The sequence below is a fragment of the Elgaria multicarinata genome, chromosome 5 (assembly GCF_023053635.1).
Source record: "Elgaria multicarinata webbii isolate HBS135686 ecotype San Diego chromosome 5, rElgMul1.1.pri, whole genome shotgun sequence".
Taxonomy (NCBI): Eukaryota; Metazoa; Chordata; class Lepidosauria; order Squamata; family Anguidae; genus Elgaria; species Elgaria multicarinata.
In genome coordinates, this window is record NC_086175.1 from 118,948,591 (window position 1) to 118,973,098 (window position 24,508).

The following is a 24,508-nucleotide window of genomic DNA, read 5'->3' on the forward strand; positions in this document are numbered from 1 at the left end:
AAAAACATTTAAGCAAATTAATACACAGAGGGACAACATATATCTACATTTTTTTTAAAAAAAAAGTTTCACTTTTACGTCTTGGAATAAACACGGAATGTTTTGCACTGCTTGATATTGCACTCAATGGTTTTAGGGAGAGAGAAAGAGAGAGGGGGGATACAGGCAATGGATTTGCTGTGGTGTAGGCTGCTGGTTGGTTTCTGGTAGCACAATTACTATGGGCACCACCGGTGTGACTGTTTTCTCCCCACCATCAATGTTTCCCCCACCCCACCCCAAGTGTCTGCCCCTCCCCTCCAGGACCAGACAGAGGTTACATGCAGCAGATTCTCCACTAGGGTCACTCCAGTATTTAGAACTGCCCGTTTTATGGCGTAGCTACAGTTATAAGCAGCAGAATTTATCATATGAAAGCCTTACAGCAATGTTGACCTACAAAGTTCGTAGGTGCATACACCAAGTCATTCCTTTGTAATACGCTTCTCCAGTAATTTTGCTTTCCATAAAAAACCAACAGTACTTAACAGATCATTTCTAAAATACATACTTCCCTGATTTTTTGATTATGGGTTTGTTTTTGATGCTTTAATGGCTCACTTCAGTCAGCACATTATATCTATTTATTTATTTATTTATTTATTTATTTATTTATTTATTACATTTTTATACTGCCCAGCTCTCTGGGCAGTTTTCACCCTACATTAGTCAATGCAGGGTGAAAACTCCACTCCATGTTTGAATTTTTAGGAGGTAATCCCCACACAACTTGTTCTGACTCCACTGTGGGCTCTTGTGGAGTTGAATAAAATCCATTGCAATGTTTGATTGACAGTTCCTCTGCCCTCTCTCCTTTCCTAGTCCTCCTGATGGTATCCCATCGGCCATTGCTGCAAAAAACCCAAAAACCAATCCCGGTGCCTCTCCTAGAGCAGCACTCGCTCCTTTCGCTGCTCTTGCCAGGGAACTCTGTAGACAGTGGGAAAAGTCAACTAAATGCAAAGGAAAACTCCACGGAGCCCTCCACACAACCCGCAACACAACCGTTGTGCAGGAACTCTCCTCTGCACAGTGTGGATATTCAGCATGGAGTGTTTCCCAAAAAAAACCCTCCACCATGGGGCGGAGTTTTCCCACCAGACAACACATTTTTCAACAGTGGTGTAAAAACTCCACCATGGAGTTCTACAACCACCATTGAGAAACTTGTTGTCTGAACTGAACCAACATAAGATCTTGTGACAGAGAAATCTGGCCTGATTTTGAGACAGCCGAGAGCCATTTCACACATTATGTAGCAGCAGAAATGAGTTTACTATCAAGAGTTCACCAGAATTGTTTTTGCTTGGACTCGGGGATGATCAATTTAAAGAAAAAAGATTGTTACTTCAACATATGGTGACAGTGGCATGACTACTATATGCGCAATATTGGAAAAAAACACAAGTACCAACAATGGAAGAATGGCTCCTCAAGGTGATGGAATTGGCAGAGATGGCAAAAATAACAGCGCTAGTACATGAAAAAACAATAGCCTCATATGTATTGGACTGGAAACCTTTTATTGAGTATATACAAGAACAGCAATAGGATGATTTATTTGTTTGTGGGTTTTATATATAATCTGTACCTTTGCCTTTGGTATATATACATTAGCTTGTTGTTATGAAATTCGTACCGGGTAATATAGAAACAACAGATGTTTGCCGTCTGACATGAAGATCGCTTTCAATGAAATATAGCCTTATGTATTATGTTTATTTTACTAGATGTATGTGCGGTGTAGTAGTTTGTATAGTTTGTAGTGGGTTTTTTTTGTTTCTTTTTTGTACCTTCCTTATGTGTCTGTTTTTTGTAGAAAATAAATAAAAGAATTAATTGGGGGGGGGGGAAGAGTTCACCTGACAGAGCCATCCTAATTCCTTGATGAGTGAATGAGATCATGTACTTGCAAAGATGTCGTCTGATTTAAGTATGATACACACAAATAATGTATCCATGGGGTATTTTGCATGCCTGGTGCCTCACTTAAACCACATTTCTTCAGCATGCAGTGTTACCACACCAGCAGAGTGATCCACAAATACAGAGCGTGCCAATTCTGTATGCACAGGTAAGACGTCATGGTTTAAATATCACATGTTAAACCAAGGTAGTGTGTGAATGGGTCTCTAAGGCACAATATACTATAACTTTACTAGAGCAACATCAATGAGTTTGCAAGTCAATACATACCTCTTGTTTCCACTGCATGAATGCATTTTCTTACAAAGTTAAAACCAGCTTCATTTAGGAACACTATCAAAAGGAAAGGAAAATCATCATCATCATCATCAGAATTTTGATATTTGCTATAGTCCAGCCAAGTAAAGCCAAATTCACTGCAACCCAGTTACTCCAATATTGGCAACCCCTGTGAAACATGAGGATTAAAAAATCAAATGAATCTACTTTATTAGAAGTAATAAGATTGTTCAGAATTAAAAAAGAAAAAAAGAATGTCATTATTATCCTACACCAAGTCATGCTACAAAAAGTACTTTGGCTCAGTTCAGACAACACGTTAGTCAGTGCAGTGTGAAAACTCCACTCAACAATTGAGTTTTTAGGGGGCTACTCCCCAAACAACACTTTCTAACTTCACTGTTGTGTGACTGTGGGATACTGTTGAGTTAAATCCATCATGACGTTTTATTGACAGTTCCTCTGCCCTCTCTCCTTCCCTGGTCCTCCTGATGGTATCCCATCAGCCACTGCTGTAAAAAAAAAACCCAATCACAGCAGCTCTCCTAGAGTGGCACTCCCTCCTTTCATCGCTCTTGCCGGGGAACTCTGTAGCCAGTGGGAAAAGTCAACGCAACGCAACAGAAAACTCCACGGAGCTTGCCACTCAACACACAACACAACTGCTGTGCAGGAATTCTCCTCTGCGCAGTGTGGATATTCTGCGTGGAGTGTTTTCCAAAAAACCTCCGCCATTGCATGGAGTTTTCCCACCAGAGAACACATTTCTCAACAATGGTGTAAAACCTCCACTGTGGAGTTCCAAAACCACCATTAAGAAACGTGTTGTCTGAACTGAGCCTTTGTCTTAAGTGTAAAATTGCCACCAGGATTATCCCTAGGTACAATTACATCAACATTGATATAATCTTTAATTTATTTGCGCTATTTCTAAAATAGTTTTTTCCCCTTTTGATTGTTTATGTAATTTGCATATGGCAGATTACATGCGAAATAGAAAGGAAAGGAAAATAAAAAAATTTTGTATTTATTAAATTGTTTAAATAGACATTACGTATGGAACAGTAGGTACTGTTTCAATTAGGAAAGCAGAAATGTAAAGAAGAAATCTAACAGGACATGGCCTTTTTAATGGTGGCCCCATACTTGTGGAATTCTGCCCCGGAAATACAAGTGGAAATTTTAAAAGAAATAAGTTAAAACATTTTTCATTTCATTCTGTTTTTTAACAGTTGTTGTTTTGATTTATTGCTTCCAGAATATGAATCAATTGCTACTGTTCAATGTTTAAGGGAGCTTAAACATTGAGCTTTTAACAAACATTGTTAAAAACAATGTTTTTAAATTGGATGCTTATACTATCTTGTTTGATGATGATGATGCTAATTTTTATGGAAGTTTGTATACTGCCTTGCAAAGGCAACTCTGCCTTAAAGATAGTCTACAAATTAGTTGATGAACAAATAAACAAACAAACTGGATTAAGAGCAGTAAACAGTAGCAGAAAAAATGGGGCAGGTCTCAGGGGAAAGCATAGGAAGTTCTGCAAATGAAAGGAAAAGAGTCCCTGAGGCTGACTACAGGGTGCCTTTTCTAACTTTTCTTCATCTGACATCTTTTAAGGCACGCTGTGCAAAATCCAGAGTAAGGGAGACTGAAGAACCACAAAACATCAAAGCTGTTCAAGGACAGATTTCAAGCATTCACTGACCTGAAATAAATGGAATGTAAACGCTTAACAGAATGCTTGACATCCCACTGATTACGGTGAACCTAACTTTCTAAATACTGCACCCACTGCCTTCACATTTTGAACTTCATCTACAAATCTCAAAGATTGAAAAACAAAACAAAAAAACGTACTATTGGTGAAATGAAGAGCAAAAATAGCACGGTATAATAAAGTTATTGCATGGATTGTAAGAGAGAGCACTTAACACCAACCACTCTAGAGAAATGTTGGAAGTTGAGAAGTACATCATGATAAGCTACTTGGAAAAGTTGAAATGTCAGGCTAAACTGTACATGACATCCATGTGAAGTCACAGAAGTCATTACCAAAACCCACTAAAAGTATCTAAAGGCTGGAAAACAGTATTGATTAGGGTATTTAATTAGTACAGTTATTTCAACTGAGAATTCAGAAATCTTTTTAAAGTATCTCCATAGCTGATTTTGCAAACTGCCTAAATTAAGAAGAACAAAATGTAAAAGCAATGTTCTTAACATGATTGCAATAATTGGTCACAGAGTAACAGACTTCCCAGTAATTCAACATGATAAAGTGATAGACAATTTAATACTCAGAAGAATACAACAGATGAACAAGTAAACAGGAGCGTTGACACCCACAATATACAGACACAACCGTGAAAATAGGTTCCATTAAATACACTATTATCAAAATAAGGTTTAGCATATACACCAAGCTTGACATTTATATGAAAACTGGGCAGTATCCAATGCTAGTATCCTATATAGAGTAGACCCATTGAAATGAGTGGGAATACTCTACATAGTGGGTACACTCTACATAGAACTAACATTAGATACTACCCATTGTTATAAAAAAAGTTTTGAACTTCAACACATTTTCAGCAAATCATGGACATCCTTTTATATATGGATAATGCTTTCACATGATTAATTAAAGAAACCATTGTCAATAAATTGCTATACTCAATACCTGCATATAATTAAAAGTAAACTTACTTTCTTCTTTCTTGCTAATAATAGCTGGCAAAGTATAAATCTAAAAGAAAGAAAGAAAAGAAAGTCAACAGTGAATTGTATCACACTCATGTTTACTTATTTTATCCTGCAAATCGAGTTAGCTTAACTTCTAAGAAGCTCAGAAGGGGTTACTCCATTTTATCATCCTCAAAACAACTCTATGGAGGTAGCATAGCCAGGGAGGAGATTGGGGCGGGAGAGACAGCGAAAAATCAAACAGGTATGCACTTGTGTAATGCTTTTGTAAAAGCCATCTATTACTAAATTCTGTAGCTGTTTTTGTGTTCTATGAAGTGCTACTTCCTTTTGGCCAATTCTGGCTTTTATCATTAGTATTTCATCTGTGGATCAAAAGTTCTAATATTATGAAAGAAAAAGACGTTTCTCTTCTCTTTCCAGACTGCTCCAGTTTTATACATCTCTATCATGTACCTCCTAGCTAGGCAAGATTAGCCTCTCCTTGTGGGAAAGGGGCTGAAAGCCTCTGACCATTTTAGCTAAGCTTTCCCCAGAGGGTGGGGTAGGTGCATTTCAGCTCTACACTAAACAAATAACCTGAGCAAGACACCGTCACTTTCCCAGAACTCTTTCAGAGAATGCATATGATGAATAAGAATTTAAGAAACGCTTTCATGTATCAGAGATACATGATCTCTTCTCCAAGGCATTTAACAGCATATGCTGAGTTTTTTAACTGACCCCAGAATAGTTGTTTTTAAACGGATATTGTCTGTTTTTGTTTGTATTTTATGTTTTTTATGTTTTTAAATTTTGCATATTTCTTTTTAATGTTCACTGTTTTTAACTTTTGAAAACCGCCCAGAGCTTTGGCTATGGGGCAGTATATAAATGTAAATAATAATAATAATAATAATAATAATAATAATAATAATGATGATGCTGCAATGATAGATGAGATGCAAAAAGATGCACACTTGCTGGGCAAGTGATTCCTTCCCACTGCAGCCTTTTGTACTGCATCAAGCGGTACTGCGGTGGACCACCTGTCCTTTAGGGGTGGCGTTTCAGGGGTGAAGGCAAGACATAGGCCTTAGCTAGATCTAGCAGTCTAGTGCAGCTGGGGCATTCTGGGAGATGCAGTCCAACACATCTGGAGCGCCCCAGGTTGAGGAAGGCTGGTCTAGTGGGATGGAGGGGTGAAGATCTCACAATTTTTTCATCGCGAGATCTCCCCCTCAATTCACACATGGCGCGCAACGTCCTTAGATGGAGAGGCATCGCGCCCGCCGTTTTTTGTTTTCTTAAAGAGGCAGCAGCGCATGAGCGCTCGTGTGCAAAAGGTAAGTGATTTTTTTTTAAAAAAATCCCCGCTCCCCCTCCCAGTACTCCTGAGGAGCTTTGTGCCCCGTGTCTGGGTCCCACCTCCTCATGAGGAACTGCGGGGAGCTGGGACAAACTGCGGCGCCCAGCCACATGTTCCGCGGTCTTGGACTCAGCCCGAGATGGCAGAAAAACCAGGCCTAAAGGGGAGGGTGAGATCCCGGGGCAAGGGAGGGATCATCCCTCCCTGATCCCGGGATCCCCTGTGCGTCATGTGGACGCACAGGGACGATCCTGGGGATCGCCCCAGGATAAAGCCCCATCTAGCTATGGCCATAGAAATCCCTTTAGATCCTGGCTAGTTATAGCTCTCCTGTTTGCTATCACTTTTATTTAAAAAAAAACACTTTTAAAATATGTGCACACAACAATGTAACAATGCAACTTTATATTTTTTTATGCTGAACTGAAATATTTTTAAACGATGCATAGTAAGTTTACTCATAATCCTCTAGCTCAAAACATACACACACACATACTATAGAATATGTTTTCCTTACTGGTTCTTTTCCATCCATAGCTTCCAGCCAGAGCTTTCTGTTGGATTCGGAAAAAGCTTGTAGTGTAATGATCCCATGCCTATTAAAAACAACAACAACAACAACCAGCAATCTCCTTATTTACATTCACAAATCTGAAGACTATCTTAATATGAAAGTTCTAAACGGAGTAGATGAAGTGGTGGTAAGCACTAGAGCTGAATATTTCTAGTGAGGTTATTGGTTCAGTGTTTATACGCTCTATACAAAATGTTCTCCTTCTCACTAGGAAAGTTTCCCAAGTGGAGTTCTGTAGAGCCAAAAGGTGAATGAAATAAAATTGAAGAAATATCAAGCAATAATTTACAAACACTAAGATTCTGATGGAGTCGCATTCTGCAGTGTCAAGGAGGCCTTCTCAAAAAGAAAAAATTAAAGAAAAAATAGACTGCACGCAAAAATCACTATTCACTCCAGATAACTCTTCAAAACAGACAGACATTTTAACTAGACGGTGAGCAATTTATTTGCTAGCAACAATCACAATGGCAAATGTTGCCATCAGCTGGGAGAATATTTAGTTAAAATAGAATCAATAAAAACATATTCACAGTTATATGTCTGCGTCCTTCCAAAGATGTCATTATAGGTGGTGAGTCCAGGACAGACAATGACGCCATTCACCTCCCTGCCCAGACCTTGACTGGATGAGGGTGAGCGGTTTTCTTTTTAAACAACATTATTTGCAATTCTAACCAAATAAAACAAAAAAATGAGGGGGACGGACAATGATGGGGGCGAGTAGAAAACAAAGGTGACTGAAAAGTGGTGGCTAAGGGGCTGCTTTTGCGCTGGTGAGGAGACCAAACAAAGGCAGATTGCAAGAAAGGAGACACAGCAGCAAAAACACTGGGGATGAAGAAAGAGTTTAGGAATGTTGGGACAGACAGTCCTCAACCCTACCGTTTGATGAGCTGGGGCTCCTAGGTCCAAGAACAGAGCCCAGGAGTGGTTCCAAGCCCTCTCCCCTGATGTAAGAAGGGGCTAAGAACATTCCTGAGGCATTCTCAACCAACCCGGTCTAGATATGTTGGACTTCCATCATCCCCAGGCAGGCAGCCAAAGCTCCAAATGATGGGAGTTGTATTCCAACACATCTGGATGTCACCAGGTTGAGGATAGTGGCCTGAGAGGTTGTGGTCTCAGAGAGTCCCATACTATATTTTAAACATAAATGTCACATCACTGGTGGTAGAATCATATTATATCACCCCTCCTGTCATGGTAGAAATCCTCAGGTACAATATTCCAGGAGGCTTCATAACAGAAGTGGGCAATTTGTGGCCTTCTGGATGTTTTCGTCTATGTCTCTTTATCATCCCTCTGGCTTGGGGTTGATGGGAGATGTAAGCCAAAACATCTGGAGGGCCACAAGTTGCCCACCTTTGCATTATAATGTACTCAATAGTAGCAGATATCTGGCATAAAGGAGAGTGATTATAGATAAGAGTTTGGGTACCATTCCAGAGATCTCTATGTAGAAGAATTAATGAAGGAGAAGTCTACAGATGGCTACTTGTTATATGAGGGCTTTATGGAGCTGGTGAGCAACAGTGGGAGAGGATTACTGTCTTTGGCCCTGTTTAGAAGACGGGGAGAGGCGGAAGGAAGAAGTACCACTAAAGCTGGGCGAGAAAGAGGAGGCTCAGCTCTGATGCTAATGTCAACAGTAAAACTGGCTTTAATATAGTTTTTTTTAAAGAAGTTTTTTAAAGAAATAGAGAATAGAGAAGCTATTGCCTCATACAAGAGAATGCCAAAAGAATACTTGACAAACATTTTGTGTTACAGCTCCTGAAGGATTCTCAGTAATCTTAAACGCTGAGCGCATCTTTGAGACATTGTCAAGAAAGTCTTTTTTTAAAAAACCCAACCTATATTAAAGCCAGTTTTACTGTTGACATTAGCACCAGAGCCTTGCCTCTTCTTTCTCGCCCTGTTTAGAAGACACCTTAAATCACGGCTTTAACCATGGTGAATAAGGCAAAAAGCCTTATTCATCGTGGTTAAAGCTGTGGTTTAAGGTGTCTTCTGAACAGGGCCTTCATGTCCTACTTGTGGACTTTCCTGAGGCATCTTGGTTGGCCACTGTGGGAAACAGGACACTGAACTAGATGGGCCTTTGGTCAGTTTTAGCAGGACGCTTATGTTCTCAATGAATGAAAGTAGGGAATTAGGGTTTATATTTCATACGGGAGCAAGAAGAGAGGTCTTTGTGATGCCAGACTTGGGGAGGGAACATTCAGGGAAGGGGTTGAAAGAAGAGAAGGATGGAGAAAGTAATGGGATGTAAGGGACAGAAATCACAGATGAGAAATCTCAGGAAGGCAGTTTCCTTCTTGGCCAAACACATATGTAAGGAACTTAAGCGCAGATCTGAGAGCCTGGTTGTCCTTCAACATTTGAGTTAAGCTTTCCCTTTAAGGTTTAGGCTGGGACACTAATGAACATTTCCAGGCCTCTTTTTGATTGCAAATTGTACGGGTCTTAAGATAATTTTAATTCAATATATTATATTGAGCTACTGAGTGGATATACCTCTCAGTAGCTCTAGCTTAGGGTGCTCTTATTTCGCTGTAACTGTTCAAAGCTATGAGAAAGTGAATCATGCAATATCATACTCAGGGACGGATTTATGTACAAGCTAAACAAACTACAGCTTAGGGCCTCACATTATGAGGGGTGTCGCGTTGAAAGAAAGAAAGAAAGAAAGAAAGAAAGAAAGAAAGAAAGAAAGAAAGAAAGAAAGAAAGAAAGAAAGTTTACAACATTGCCACCGGGAAACCATAAACATCATACAAAATGAAGACCTCTTCAGAAGGGGGAATAGTGTTATGTGGTTGGGGTCAGTCTAAATTATCTCCAAGGGTCCCTTACTCAGTGTACAGATATAACTTGCATTTTTAATACCTATATTACAAGACTATCAAATTCCATTTAATTGTATTTTGTATTTTAAAAAAATTATTATCTGTTGAAGAGGGAAGGGCCTTACTCATGTTATAACTTAGGGCCACAAGAAGTTTAAATCCAGCCCTGAACTATAGGTCTTTCTCAGTGACACCAGGTGGGTTGTGGAATTCTCTCCCAAGAGAGGCTTGACTGACCTATTAGTTTATGGGTTTTAGATGGACAGTCTTGATGTTTCTGTTTTGCCAGGCCTTTAGTGGGTTTAACTGTGTGTTAATTTAGCTGCCAGCTGTTTTAATTTTGTTTGTTTCCATACTATCACGATAGTGTTTGTGTGTGTGTGTGTGTGGCAAAAGACAGCATGTACATGTTTCTATAAATAAATAAAATTCGTAAGTTTCCCAGACATTAATATATGTGTATATTCTTAATGGTGTTAAAAAGGCACTGCTGAAATCTCAAACCTTTCAACGACTTCAATATCGAAACAGAAGCGCTTGTCAATTGAATCTGTCTTACGCCGGATGCAGGATTTCAACTTGAATACTTCTGGTGTACTTGGGACAAGACCGTTCTATAAAATATAGGAAACGGTGAAATTGGAATGATGATTCATGAAATTATTAGTTAGATATCCCTATGTTTGGGGATTGTAACCAAATTAAAGAAATGTTAGTTAATTAATTAACTATGAGTTTTAGTCAATCAATTCATTAAATAGAATTGCATATGAGTAAAACAGCATTTCTGAAGCAAGAAGCATATTTTACTTGTTGCACACATGTTGTATCAAGCATCTATTTGAAGAGACAGTCATCACTGCTGTGAAAGAAAAGGGAGAGTGCCTACTCTCTATAAGCACTTGCATTCAAAATTGTGTGTGGATGTACACACATACATATCTACTGCCCAATTAATCAAGGGGCACCTTTTTTCAATTAGTCTACCCAATTAAACATTGCAGCCCTACACACACACATGTGTACGAATCTGGAACACTGCAGAGTTTCTCCCCTCATACATAACAGCTGAATCTCCCCCATGTGTAAGCCCAGCTATTATCTCTGATCACAGATTGGAGGTGACAGTGAGGGATGCAGGTGGGCCAGGTACGCATTGCCCACACCGAACCTTCCCCTCTGAGGAAAGTATGACAAGGATGAAGCAGCCACAGCTGCGCTGCGACTGGCATGCTCCAGCCACCAATTGGGCTGTGGCTGATTTGCTGAAAACAACAGAATGAAATTTAATAGGGATAAATGCCAAGTTCTACACCTACATCTTAAGTATTGTGTCCAGTTCCGGGCACCACACTTAAAGAAGGATGCAGACAAGCTGGAGTGTGTTCAGAGGAAGACAACAAGGACGATCAGGGGTCTGGAAACAAAGCCCTTTGAAGAGAGACTGAAACAGCTGGGTATGTTTAGCCTGGAGAAGAGAAGATTGAGGGGAGACATGATAGCACTCTTCAAGTACCTGAAAGGTTGTCACAGAGAGGAGGCCCAGGATCTCTTCTCAATCATCCCAGAGTGCAGGACACGGAATAACTATGGGTTCAAGTTACAGGAAGCCAGATTCTGGCTGGACATCAGGAAATACTTCCTGACTGTTAGAGCAGTATGACAATGGAATCAATTGCCTAAAGAGGTCATGGGCTCTACCACACTAGAGGTATTCAAGAGGCATCTGGGCCTAATCTACACCAAGCAGGATATTGCACTATGAAAGTGGTATGAAAGCGGTATATAAAAGGTAGGAGCCACACCAAGCAGGGTATAACACTATGGAAGCAGTATACGGTATGTGTCAATGGGCCCCAACACCAACAGTTGTCAGTGCACTTCAATACCATTATAAAGCAGTAGTGTGGCTCCTGCCTTTTATATGCCGCTTTCATAGTGCAATATCCTGCTTGGTGTAGATTAGGCCCTGGACAGCCATCTCTCAGGGATGCTTTAAGGTAGATTCCTACAAAGAGCAGGGAGTTGGACTCGATGGCCTTATAGGCCTCTTCCAACTCTACCCTTCTATGATCCTTCATGTTGCTCACATGGACGAACGAAGCCAAGATGAGCAGTGCCAGTGTCCTCTCCCCAATGGGAGAAGGCACAGGGGGCAGAGGAAGCAGCTCCACTGCGCATGGGCCTTCACAAATGGGGGACCCACCAGGGCCCAAACCATGTCAGTGGGCTTAGCCATACCCATTTAATGTCAGGTGACATGTCCATGCCCCCCTTTTGCATTATTCAGACTACGATGGGCTGAGTGGGATGTCATCTGGCTCCTCACAGACCACCCCTGCCATAGCGACAAAGGTCTGAAAAGGGGCACCTCTGGGTGGCACAATTCTGCTCCTCCCTTTTCCATATCTACATAGTGTACAGGGAGAACGCCTGAACAGGGCCAGTGTGGCGTAGCAGCTGGAGTTTCAGACTGCGAGTCAGCAGATCCAGGTTCTAGTCCCCACTCGGCCATGGAAACCCACTGGGTGGCTTTGGGCCAGTCACAGGCTCTTAGCCCAACCCACCTCACAGGGTTGTTGTTGTGAGGATAAAGTGGAGAGGAGAAGGAGGATTATGTACATCGCCTTGGGTTCCTTGCAGGAAAAAAGGTGGGATATAAATGCAATAATAAAATAAATAAATAAATAAATAATTGACATGGTTATGCAGAATGAGGTGTGCACATAAGTCTTGACTGCCACATCAACTGCAGATGGAGGGGGGGTCATAATCCCCATAAATAGTCACCTCTGCCCAATTCACATTCACTTCCAGGGTTATGAAGTTGCTGGGTTCAGTTTTGGCTCAAAATGGAATTAGTTGATAAAATTTAGCTAGAGGTCTAGCTAAATGCCACTATTTCACAGAAAACAATCACGGAAAAGGCTCTGATGATGGCTGGGGCATGAGTGGAAGACATGGGTGAGACCCAGGAAGGAGATCAAATGAGGAGGAAGATGTACTTCTTTAAGAAGGTAGGAGTGTTCCCTGCAAGAAAAGCTGCAGAGAGTTGTAACCAGGATCGGGACCAAAATGTTGCAGGGCACAGTTGTCTTTCACTGATAATAGCAGACTACATAAAAACGTCACAGTCTGGAAACACCTTCATGCTCTGTTAGCAACACCTTTCCTGGATGATGCCCACATCAGTGCATGAAACGCCACAGTGTGCATTTTTCCAATTTAGGGTAATACTTACTACTTTCCCTCCAGATTTTGCTTCTGAAAGGCTCATTGTGAATGCTTTTGTCCCTTTGTCATAAGTACAGTAATGTTTGATCCAGGTGAATCCCAGAGGTCCTGAAAAGAAAACAAATTAAAAAACAACAACAAACCAATTTAGTCTATTTTCATTTTCATTTAAATAAAAGGTTCCTGAGCAAAAATAGTCATGGCAAAATATATAAGCTATTGGTTTTGTCATATATTATTCTCTTTGGGCAGTGGTCATTTACATTTAATTGTAAACATTACTGCTTAGGCACTGCATGAAAAAAAATACTTTTCAGAGAACAGATGACTTCATCTGGTATTCAGAGATGTACTGCCTCAAAATGAAGAGGTTCCATTTAACCATTATGGCTAATAGCTACTAAGGCATATAATAAAGCATTAAGATGACATCTATAAGACGATACAATAAACAAAAGACATATAGTAACAATTAAGCCGATTATCTCTGAATACCAGATGCAGTCTGAAATGTAGGAAATAGAATTCTGAAATTTAACAACTGTTCTCTGAAAAGTGTTTTTCCCCACACTCACGCAGGTACACACACGGTGCCTAAGCAGTAACGTTTACAATTAAATGTTTACAATTTATAATTAGTGCTTGTGTTCTCACTCACGCACTTTAAAGAAGAGAGGAGTGACTTCCTTTGCACCAAAGAGCACGTTGAATATATGGTGTCAAATCTTGCTAAACTTATATTTTCTAGTTACAGGAGCTAGAAAATTATTGAAATGCATTACAATAAATTACGGCACATTATTGCTACCATCATAGAAACTAGTTACCTGCATGAATCAATGTGAACTATTTATTTATTTATTACATTTTTATACCACCCAATAGCTGAAGCTCTCTGGGCGGTTCACAAAAATTAAAACCATGAAGAGCATAAAAAACAACCAACAATCTAAAAACACAAATACAAAATACAATACAAAAAGCACAACCAGGATAAAACCACACCGCAAAAATTGATATAGGTTGAAATACAGAATTAAAATAAGGTTTAAATTTAAGTTAAATTAGGTGTTTAAATACTGAGAAAATAAAAAGATCTTAAGCTGGGGACAGAAAGAATACAGTGTAGGCGCCAAGTGAACCTCTCTGGGGAGCTCATTCCACAGCCAGGGTGCCACAGCAGAGAAGGCCCTCCTCCTAGTAGCCACCTGCCTCACTTCCTTTGGCAGGGGCTCACTAGCTGCTACCATCATTTGCCATGTAAACAGAAGCAGGTAAATGTGAGCTGACTAACCTAACTTCCAGTGTAGCTTTGAAGAGAATGAATTACTGATGAATATCTTGGCATTTCATGCCAACTGTGTCAGCAGTATCAGTTAACCTTAGGTGTGATAAATGTATGCATCGTTGCCCTTCAGAGGATCTGTTCAGACGACATGCTAAGCCATGGTTAGGCCGCTAAACCTTTTGCAGCAAGTGGTTAGTGAGTGTGTTTAAACCTTAGTTATGTAGCCACCATGGTTAGGGTTAGTTCACATGACGCACTAAGCCATAACGTTTAGCTCAAAATGCTTAACCACTGTGGCTTAGCGTGTCATATAAACAGGATCAGAATAACAAAACCATACTGTATACTCTTTTTTCACCACTCTTGACTGCTGCAATTGCAAATGGAAAACATTTATGTAACATTTAAGATTTAGTTTAATAAAATATAACTGTTATCGTGTTTGTGTGTGGGATGTAGTTCTTACCAATGCTAATGTACTGCCATTGCATCTGCAGCTTGACATAGGTAAGGAAGATTATGGAGAATTCCCTAAATCAGGGGTATTGAACCTCAGGCCTGTTGGTCAAATTCAGCCCGTCTGGGGCCCCAATCCAGCCCTCCCCAGATGGCCATGCCTCCTTACCCTGGCCCACTGCTTTCCCCCTTTTCTTGCCTAAGGAGGTGTCTTTCAACCTAAAAGGTTGGAAGACATCTCCTTAGTTACCGGCAGTAAGAGCTTTAAGGTAAAATACGTTGGCACTTTGGTGTTTCCACTCTGCCTCTTTGTCTTTGGCCTCATCCTCCACTGGAATGGCCCTCTAGAAATTCCCTGAAATTGAATTTGGCCTTCAGGCTGAAAGATATTCGACACTCCTGCCCTAAATGAATACAAATAAAACCACCTAAAAGATTACACAAAGTATACCTTCCTTGATGTTGTAAAATGCTGTACGAAGTTGTAAAGTACACATTTTACTGGTACCAGATCGGCACCATTGTCTAAGGCAGTGGTCTTCAACTGGGGGTTGCGATCCAAAAGTAGGTCGCGAGATTTGTCCAGATGGGTAGCGGCAAAGCTGTTGTTGCCGTGTTGGGCAATTGTGAAAGTGGGTCCCCGTGTTTCAGACTGGGAGTCCAATGTGGGTCTCAGGCCTGGAACAGTTGAAGATCGCTGGTCTAAGGAATATGTGAAGGCTAATCAGTGGCAAACTTGATTTAAATCAATAATCAATTATTTAAATCACGGTTTTTCTCTTGGTGTCTTAAATCATGATTCAGTTATTCAAATTGCCTTGATTGAAAGCAACCTATCCTGCCCTATTCTCTGCAACTCACTGTAGACAACCAAAGCCAATATTTTATTTATTTATTTATTTATTTATTGCATTTTTAAACTTCCCAATAGCCGAAGCTCCCTGGGCCGTTCACAAAAATTAAAACCATTCAAAGTGTAAAACAAACAGTATAAAAACATGATATAAAATACAATATAAAAGCACAACCAGGATAAAATCAGCCACAGTGCAGAAATACACATTTAAAATACAAATTTAAAGCAGCAATTAGTGCCTTCATTTCTGGGATCAAGACTGTGTCTGTGTCATTTTCCTAAACAAATGACCAAATCCTTTTCCTCTTCAATGGGAGCATGTCAAGTTGGCCTTTCACTATGTAATGAAGCACTGCATGTGCCCGGCATTTCGCTCTGTCCTTGCTCTCCTGTTAATAACGCCCAAGGTAATTTCCGCTTAACAGGGATTTTTTGTAGTATTTTATTATCATCGTCATCACCAGTCAATTAAAGGGTACAAAAGCTACTCAAAGCAATCTGCCACTGTTACTAAAGCAGGCAAGTTTGTCTCAGAAAGACACTTGAGCTTGGGGGGGGGGGGGGTTAAGTTGGGAGGGAGGGATTCTTTTTTGGCTCACATGCTTTTTAATAGGAGCAAAACACCTTAGTGAGAATTTTAGTCATCGTCTCAAAAGACACTATCGCTACACACGATTTTAGATTTGCTCCAATAAGCTGCAGAGCCAGCAGCTCAGGACTAGTGGACAGTTTAAAGCATAAACAAACAAACAAACAAACAAACAAACAAACATCCTGGATAGATGCCACAAGCACAGCATTCCTCCAGGCATAACATTTTTCATCTGTCTCAGGAGTAACAAATGCCAAACTCTTATCGCATGTCACAGTGATATCAACACATGGGGAGGCTCCTTTTTCCCCATTCTGCGTTAGCAGGAGCTCTTGGCAAAGATACTCACAATTTGACAACAGATTGCCGTGTGGTTAAAAGCTGATAAAAACCAGTTACCACTGGGAATGAGTACAGTGACAGTCTGTTAATGACACCATACGGACCAGTTTTAAGATATGAAAATTCGGTTTGCATGATTGACACAACCCACTGCAGCGGGAGTTTGTCGTCGCTTATCATCTGTCCAAACTTGCGCAGGGTGGGTTGTTGGTGTGGTTAAAACACGACACACAACCCTAAAAACAGCCCTGGGGCATAGTTTGTTTGTTAACAATGCCAGCAACCCACTTTTGTCAGGTTCGGACATCATGATAAGCCATGGGGTAGTCTGCCGCAGCTTGAATATTCACAACGGCTCTTGGCATGCGCTGCAACCCACTATGGTTTAAATAAGCTACAGTGGGCTGCAGTGATCATGTGAACTGGGTCACTGTCTACATCCATTCCATGCCAACGATACCTTAGTCTTGAATAGATTATCAACACATGGCAGGGAGAAGTCATTAAACGCCTATTCACTGTATGCTATATCATCCTGTATCACACATATTCTTAAGTGTGTAGTTCAGTGTGTGGACCTATTTACTACTCACGTTTCTCTTGTATGTAGAGGTAGCCTTCCATTGTCCACTGGCTTGGTGGCCTATAATCCTGGCTGGCAGACTTCATCCTCTGCATGAGTCGTTCTACTTCCTGCCTCGTGCTTTCAAAATTATTACGGGTCTAAGCAGCAAGACAGAGGGGCGAGATAATGCATTAGGTCTCCCATTTCGATTTCTGCCATCTTCTCCTCTCTGGTCTCCCTATTATACCTCAGTACTCTCATTTCTATCCCAAAACTCTGTAAAAATTCTAGTTTTCCCCTTTGCTCTGAAGATGTGATGCCCCTCCTCAGATCTTTCAATGGTTTTATATTCCCTTCTATATTCAGCACAAATGACTTGTCCTTACTTTAAAAGCTATTTGTGCATTTGTCTAGGGTGACCATTTGGAAAGGAGGACAGGGCTCCTATATCTTTAACAGCTGTAAAGGAAAGGGAATTTCAGCAGGTGTCATTTTCACTCATGCAGCACCTGGTGAAAGCACCTCTTCATCACATCAGTTAAAGCTGCAGGAGCCCTGCCCTCTTGACCAGATACAAAAGAGGATAGGGCTCCTGCAGCTTTAACTGTTGTGATGAGGAGGGAATTTCACCAGGTGCTGCCTGCTTGAAAATGACACCTGCTGAAATTCCCTTTTCTATACAACTGTTAAAGATACAGGAGCCCTGTCCTCCTTTTCATATGTTCACCCTAGCAATACTAATAATAATACTAATACTAATACTACTAATAATTTATTTCCCGCCTCTCTCTCTAGATCGAGGCAAGGAACAACAACTCATTTCTTATTATACAGTATCCCCACCTGGGATCTTCTTCAAGTTTATCATCCTTTACCACCCAGCAGTCCCCAGTCCCGTCTAATGCCACCCACTCTCCCTTGCTGTCCTAGAACATCTACCAGGTGCTACATCTCTCCAAATCCCTCCTCAAAACCCGCCTTTTCCACCTGGCCTGCAGCTTATCCACCTAATGCTCATTCTCAACTATAACTAAGCTTTAGGTTAGTACAACGGCATTTGCCCACATTTTTTCTGTCTCAGCAGTTGTTTCTACCTTCTTTCTTCTGCTGTTTGCTCACCAATCTAGACTGTAAGATCCTTCAAGGCAAGAACATGTTTCCTTTTGCCTCTGCAACTCTGGGAAGGTGTTATGAAGCATTTAAAAATAATTGTTTATAGATAGTATCTCACCACCACTGAAAAACATTCTAACACCCAACCCTTTGCCTAGCAGGCAAAGTTTTTCCACTTGATTCTGCTGAACATATGAACTGGCACTGAGATTCATGCCTGACTGTTAGGCTACAGGGCCTAAGACATTAATCTATTAATTCTCAACTCCTTGTGAAGCAGGAATGCTTAGTAATAAACTAGGGCCTAATCTACACCAAGCAGGATATGACACTATGAAAGTGGTATATGGTCTGTGTCTATGGACACCAACAGTTGTTGGGGAGACCTGTATTATGTTTAAGTCCAGCGTGTCCCCTCGGTTAGGGGCTGCCATGGGTCTTTGTTTGGTGGCCTTAATGGGCATATCCACTGCTCTCAGGGCTTTATCCCAGAGTAAGGATCTCAAATGGTCAGCTCTGTGTTTCCTGGTCTGTCTGGTGAAGGCCTGTCTGGTGATGGCAAGCTTCTACTTTATGGCCTTCGCCTAAGCACAAAACACATAGGGAGTGCCCGTCCGTGGGGGGAAGTTTACTCCCACATCGGACACATCTTCGAAACGGGGCCTTAACGGCCACGCGTTAAAACACAGCGATCGAAAGATCGCTAGAAATAAAAACACGAGGAAATTAAACGCGAAAAATAGAAAGAAGAAGAATTAGAATACAGAAAGAGGAGATGAATAAAATAGAATAACAATTTTTTTTTTTTACTCTAAGCAGGTCCGACGAACGGAGAGATCCCAAGTTGAAGCTGCCACAATGGCAGTCAACGAAGAACTGAAGAGGTGGGTGGGAACCCCTAAGGATATGCGCAGAAGGGACGGGGTTCCCACCAAAACTCTAGGCTATGGAAGTTTCCCAAATGAAGCTCCGCGCAGGCGCAGAGCCCATCAGTGTGACGCACAGAGACCACGAAGAAGGAAGTGGTATATGGTCTGTGTCTATGGGCACCAACAGTTGTCAGTGCACTTCAATGTCGCTATAAAGCAGTCGTGTAGTTCCTGCCTTTTAGGTACTGCTTTCACACTGCTTTCATAGTGCAATATCCTGCTTGGTGTAGATTAGGTCTAAGAAAACACATAAAGAAAATACAAGTAGTTAATGGCTCTAACGTGTCTCCAAAGTTGCAAAGCACCATTAGTGGCTATGATTAAAGCCTAAGCAGTGACTGAAAGCATTGCTTCTCAAGCACTTTAAGTGAGCAACTTATTCTGCTACAAAATAATCTTCACCTTAAGGCAGTAGCATTATCACATCCATGTGAAGTGGCCTTTTTGTGCATTTATTTTTAGACAGGCTTTATAATATAAAAGCAAACTTTCCTACGGTTTTTGTTCTTCTGCCACAACTGTTCATAAAAGTTTTTATAAATCTTCAAAGTAGCAAAATCAGAAGAATTTCAGACTTTGTGAGGCAGCATGCAAGATCAGAAGAACAAACAAACTCCAATTCATACTGGTTCATTATCATCATGTCCAGTACGCATTCTGCACTGAACAATCAAAAGGGGAAAAAAATCCTTTGGTCATTCTTTTAAGAACATAAGAAGAGCCCTGCTGGATCAGACTAAGGGTCCATCTAGTCCAGCACTCTGTTCACACAGTGGCCAACCAGCTGTCGACCAGGGACCCACAAAGCAGGACATGGTGCAACAGCATCCGTCCACCCATGTTCCCTAGCAACTCATGTATATAAGCTTACTGCCTCTAATACTGGAAATAGAATGTGCATTCAGGGTGAGAGTTGACTTTGCTAATACTCAAACCTACTTGTAAAACTATTGTGACAGTATACACAAACATAGCCTGGCCAAACCAACGTGCTGCCATCATCATAGAAATTGCAGCAGGTTCATGATCAAAAGAGTATGTAAAAGTTGTAAACAAAAGAATCTACTCCACCAAGTGCTGGAAACAGGAAGTGCACTGTTATTATAAGATTAGCAAACAGACCCAGCTTTGCACGGCTTGGAACTGCTTTTAGGTTGATACAGAGAAACTTTCATGCAAACTTACACAGCTGTCAGTTAGACACACTGTGCCCACCCCACCTGAGTGAAGGCATGCCTTCCGGCCACCCCTAGGCATGCAACCTGCCATGATCCACCCATATAGCCCCCTGAGGGAGGGGTCTGTCCACTCCATCGCCCTTAGATGGAGCTGCCTCACAGCAAGGCCTATAACTCAGCCTACTGGTCTTCCCTGACTTGAAACTGTGCTTTTTTCATGCTTTAACATGGATTTCCCCCCTCCCAAATATTTGGGGTGTGTTTGTTTTTTCTTAATGTCTATAAAGCATGAAAAATATGAACGTTATATGCTTGATCTGCTCATTGCAGTGCTGAACCATGGTGGGAAATTTGGTCGAAATCAAATGGCATTGAAGCACCAAAGGCTCAAAATGGCAGTCAAAATTTCCACTATGTCTGAAACCATCCCAGATAGAGGTAGAACAATCCTAAAAGTTTCATAACAATTGGATGTATGATTTTTGAGTCTATCAAGGACATACAAACAAATTCTTCCTTAGAAAAACTCAAAATTTGTCACTGTGAAGGAGGCTATTGTACATTGGTTGGAGTTGTACCACATGTTTTTTATTGTAACTGGTGGAATAAATTAAAGAACAAATGGGTGCTTGGGACACTTGTGCCTTAGGACAACAGGAAGTTGTCTTACATTGAGTCAGATGATTTGTCTATCTAGTCCAGCATGGTTGACCTGGACTAGCAGCAGTTTTCCAGAGTTTCAGGCAGGAAATTTTCCAGCCCTTTTATGGGTGCTGGGGACTAAAAATGGAACTTTCTTCATACCAAGAATGTGCTCAACCACTGAGACCTTACTCCTCCTTGCCAACCCTCTCTGTAAGGATGCTGGGTCACCCTTAGCACCCTTAGTAAACAGGGAGTCCAGATCTGGTAGACTGAGAAGAACCTCTACCCGCACCTCCAAATTGGGAACCTAGGTTTTCCTGGGTGGAAGCGTGAATAACCCTTAAGCTTTACTGAAGCTTCTGCTTCCAGATTCTTTGCAGGTGCTTTTTCCAGGGGGTTTCTTTCTCTACTTTCCTATATATTTCAGTATACAACTTCTAGATGGTGCAGTGGTATAGCAGAATTGCCCAATTGCATGAGCCTCTCATTCCACCATTTCCAAATAATACCAACTTTCCTCCTTTGGGGAAAAATGCAACGTTGGTTGAAAAGAATGGGAGAGATCCTGGATGATGGTGATGTCATGTAAAGGACCCACAAACTACTGTGAGTAGGGATGGGCAAACTTACCACAGCCCGGATTCTGCACAACTTGCCAGACCCCCACAGCCACCCAACCTTGCTTGCTGCCTCCTGCTCCCTCGCTGAACTGCCATTTTGCGCCTGTAATTTTGCGTAAATGGCCCCTTTTCAGCTGCCATTTATGCAAATGGCTCTCTATAAAAAAGGCAGAACCACAATTTTTAAGCAAAATGGCGGCACAGCAAAGGAGTTTTTTGCCCGACTTGGTGTGTGCTGAATTGGGCAAGTACGTGGATCCGCAGATTGGCATCCCGGGGGGGGGGGGCTGAACCAACAAGTAATTGCCATGCCTTGAGCCCCAGCCATACGCCTGCGGCATCCCTATGAGTAAGCAATCACAAGCACATAGTAAAAGCACACAATAAAACCTCTTAGTCATATTCTAGGTGCTGACTCAAAGGTTTTATCTGACTTCCCTGTATTATCCCCTATACCTAAGAAGAGTCAGGTGAGACCATATGGCAGCTTTTCAGAAATGTGAAATGGCCTTTGCCTCAGGCACACTCATTTAACACTTTGTCACATTACATCATGGATCTTGTAGACTAAGGCTGCAACCCTAGGGGAGCAAGCCCCATTGAATGCAATGGGAATTACACTATTAAGCATGGGTAAATTCTTCATTCTTATGCATGCATATTTCATTGTAGGCCACATTGGATATTGGGAGATTCCACGCAATTAGAGAGAGGCAGGCGTCAGAAGATTAAAATACTGCAAGAGATGTGAGAAGACTTGTTGATGGGAATATGGAAGTAGTAAAGACTTTCTGTTCTGGAAGTGACATGCAGTGGATTTGTTAAAGTCAAATTTCATAATGGATTTTGGAACCAATACACCAGTTTCACCCACCATGGCGACCATTTTGCCTGAGCACTCCCAGCACTCTCTTAAAATTTCAAATGTGTTCACCAACCCCCAAAAGTGGACTCCTGAAATACACAATATCCCCTTAACCACCCCCACCTCTTTTTGTGCTAAATTTCAACAGCACTCATAGGTTCTTCCAACAAGGACAGAATCGGCAATAAATTGCTCTATGGTACAACTGAAGCTGTTGTGTCTAATTGGTGTAGGGTAACGGCAAAGACCCATGAGCGAAATGAGCAAAAGTGCATTCACTTTGCACCAATTTTTAACAATGGAAGCTGCCTGCAGTAATAAGTGACAGAGTACAAAATGAGAAGGTCTTGTATGTAATGAAGCAACAGTGACCTCTGGTGCTTTTAAAACTAAGATTTTAGTTATAACCTCAATACATTGCTTTCCCCCCTTCACCTTTGTGGGTATCATCTTTACTTCTATCTACTTCATTCTTTACATTTTTACTGAGTTAAGATAAATATTATCTAGGCATCAGATGTTACTCGTGACATTTCCCAATTTTTTTTACCTCAGGTCAGCACTGCACCTCTAACATCTACAGGTTTAAGAGAAGTTTCTGTGTAGAAGGCTACATTTTCAGTCCCTTTTCCTATCTTACTACACAGTGGTACATGATCCATGTCCACCTGGCTTTAGCCCATGACAATGAAGTAATGTTGAAAATTTTAGCATAGGTAGGGTGACCATATGAAAAGGAGGACAGGGCTCCTGTTGTTGTTGTTGTTGTTGTTGTTGTTGTTGTTATTTAGTGCATTTTTATACCGCCCAACAGCTGAAGCTCCCTGGGCGGTTCCTGTATCTTTAACAGTTGTGTAGAAAAGGGAATTTCAGCAGGTGTCATTTGTATGCATGCAGCACCTGGTGAAATTCCCTCTTCATCACAACAGTTAAAGATGCAGGAGCCCTGTCCTCTTCAGCTAGTGACCAGACACAAAAGAAGGCAGGGCTCCTGCAGCTTTAACTGTTGTGATGAAGAGGGAATTTCACCAGATGCTGCAAGCATACAAATGACACCTGCTGAAATTCCCTTTTCTATTCAACTGTTAAAGATACAGGAGCCCTGTCCTCCTTTCCATATGGTCACCCTAAGCATAGGTCCTTCTTACTTGATCATTACCCTCCTGTCTAGCTGGGGTGGCAACTGGATGGCCCTGCTCATATGGTGTTCGACTTTGAATCATTACCTTAGAATGGTAGGGTGTCTAGAGGAAACTGCTGAGTGATTCTATCCTGCTTACTTGTGCCTATTTCCAAGGCTGTCTTTCTTATTTGTGCATACATATACTGCTCATGTTTACTTCTGAGCAGCGGACGTTGGTGGCTCCAATGATAGCGGGTGCAGATTCACCACCACACACACATGGGAGCCACCAGCCTCTGGTGCTTCTGAGTAGACACGTAGAGCCTTGATATTTGGATGCTATTTGAAAGTGCAGAATGATTCAGTCCTGCTTACTTCTGAGTAGATATGCAGAGGCTGTCCTGCTTACTTGTGAGTAGGCTTAACATCAGTAATTATCACATTCTGGCGCTGCCTGCTCTGCCCTTGGCCCCACCCACATAAGGAACACAGCCCCCAAGGCTATTCCCAGCTTGGAATTCAGCTCTTAGGCTGGGAAAGTTCCCCCACCCTTGTCTTAGCAGCACGGGGTTAAGTCACAGGGATGTGGCTCCTGTGCTACTCAATAATATAGGAAGGCGAGTTAACAGATCTCCTTGGCAGGGGATCTAAGGAAAATCCTGAGTGCCCTCTAGCAAAAGGATTAATATGTGCACGTGAGCATATGTTTATTAAAAGCCTATCCTTTCTCAAGGAAGCTTTAAAAAGAGAGATAGAACTCCGGCTGACGGCGTAGACATAACATTGAGGTTTTTTTTAAAGAAAATTTCTATACCAGCCTTCCCTGACCTGGTATCTTCCGACTGCTGTGGATTTACTGCTCCCATCAGTTCCTGCTTATGGACAGGAATCCTGGAAGCTGCACTACAAAACATCTGGTGAACATCAGGTTGGGGAAGGCTGCACTATAACCACCTCCAACTGGAGAAATAGTTG

General features: G+C 41.4%; 1 protein-coding gene across 2 annotated transcripts in view; it reads right to left on the bottom strand.

Annotated features, from left to right (window-relative positions):
* ARHGAP42 (Rho GTPase activating protein 42) overlaps positions 1-24,508 on the bottom strand; it is a 188,251-nt gene that overhangs the window by 28,408 nt on the left and 135,335 nt on the right. For both annotated transcript variants that reach the window (XM_063127116.1, XM_063127115.1), the window contains 6 exons: positions 17,089-17,218; positions 12,969-13,069; positions 10,232-10,341; positions 6,819-6,897; positions 4,957-4,996; positions 2,236-2,298 (listed from right to left, as the gene is read on the bottom strand). In XM_063127116.1, the coding sequence (XP_062983186.1) occupies positions 2,236-2,298; positions 4,957-4,996; positions 6,819-6,897; positions 10,232-10,341; positions 12,969-13,069; positions 17,089-17,218 (523 nt within the window). The remainder of the gene's footprint in view (positions 1-2,235; positions 2,299-4,956; positions 4,997-6,818; positions 6,898-10,231; positions 10,342-12,968; positions 13,070-17,088; positions 17,219-24,508) is intronic.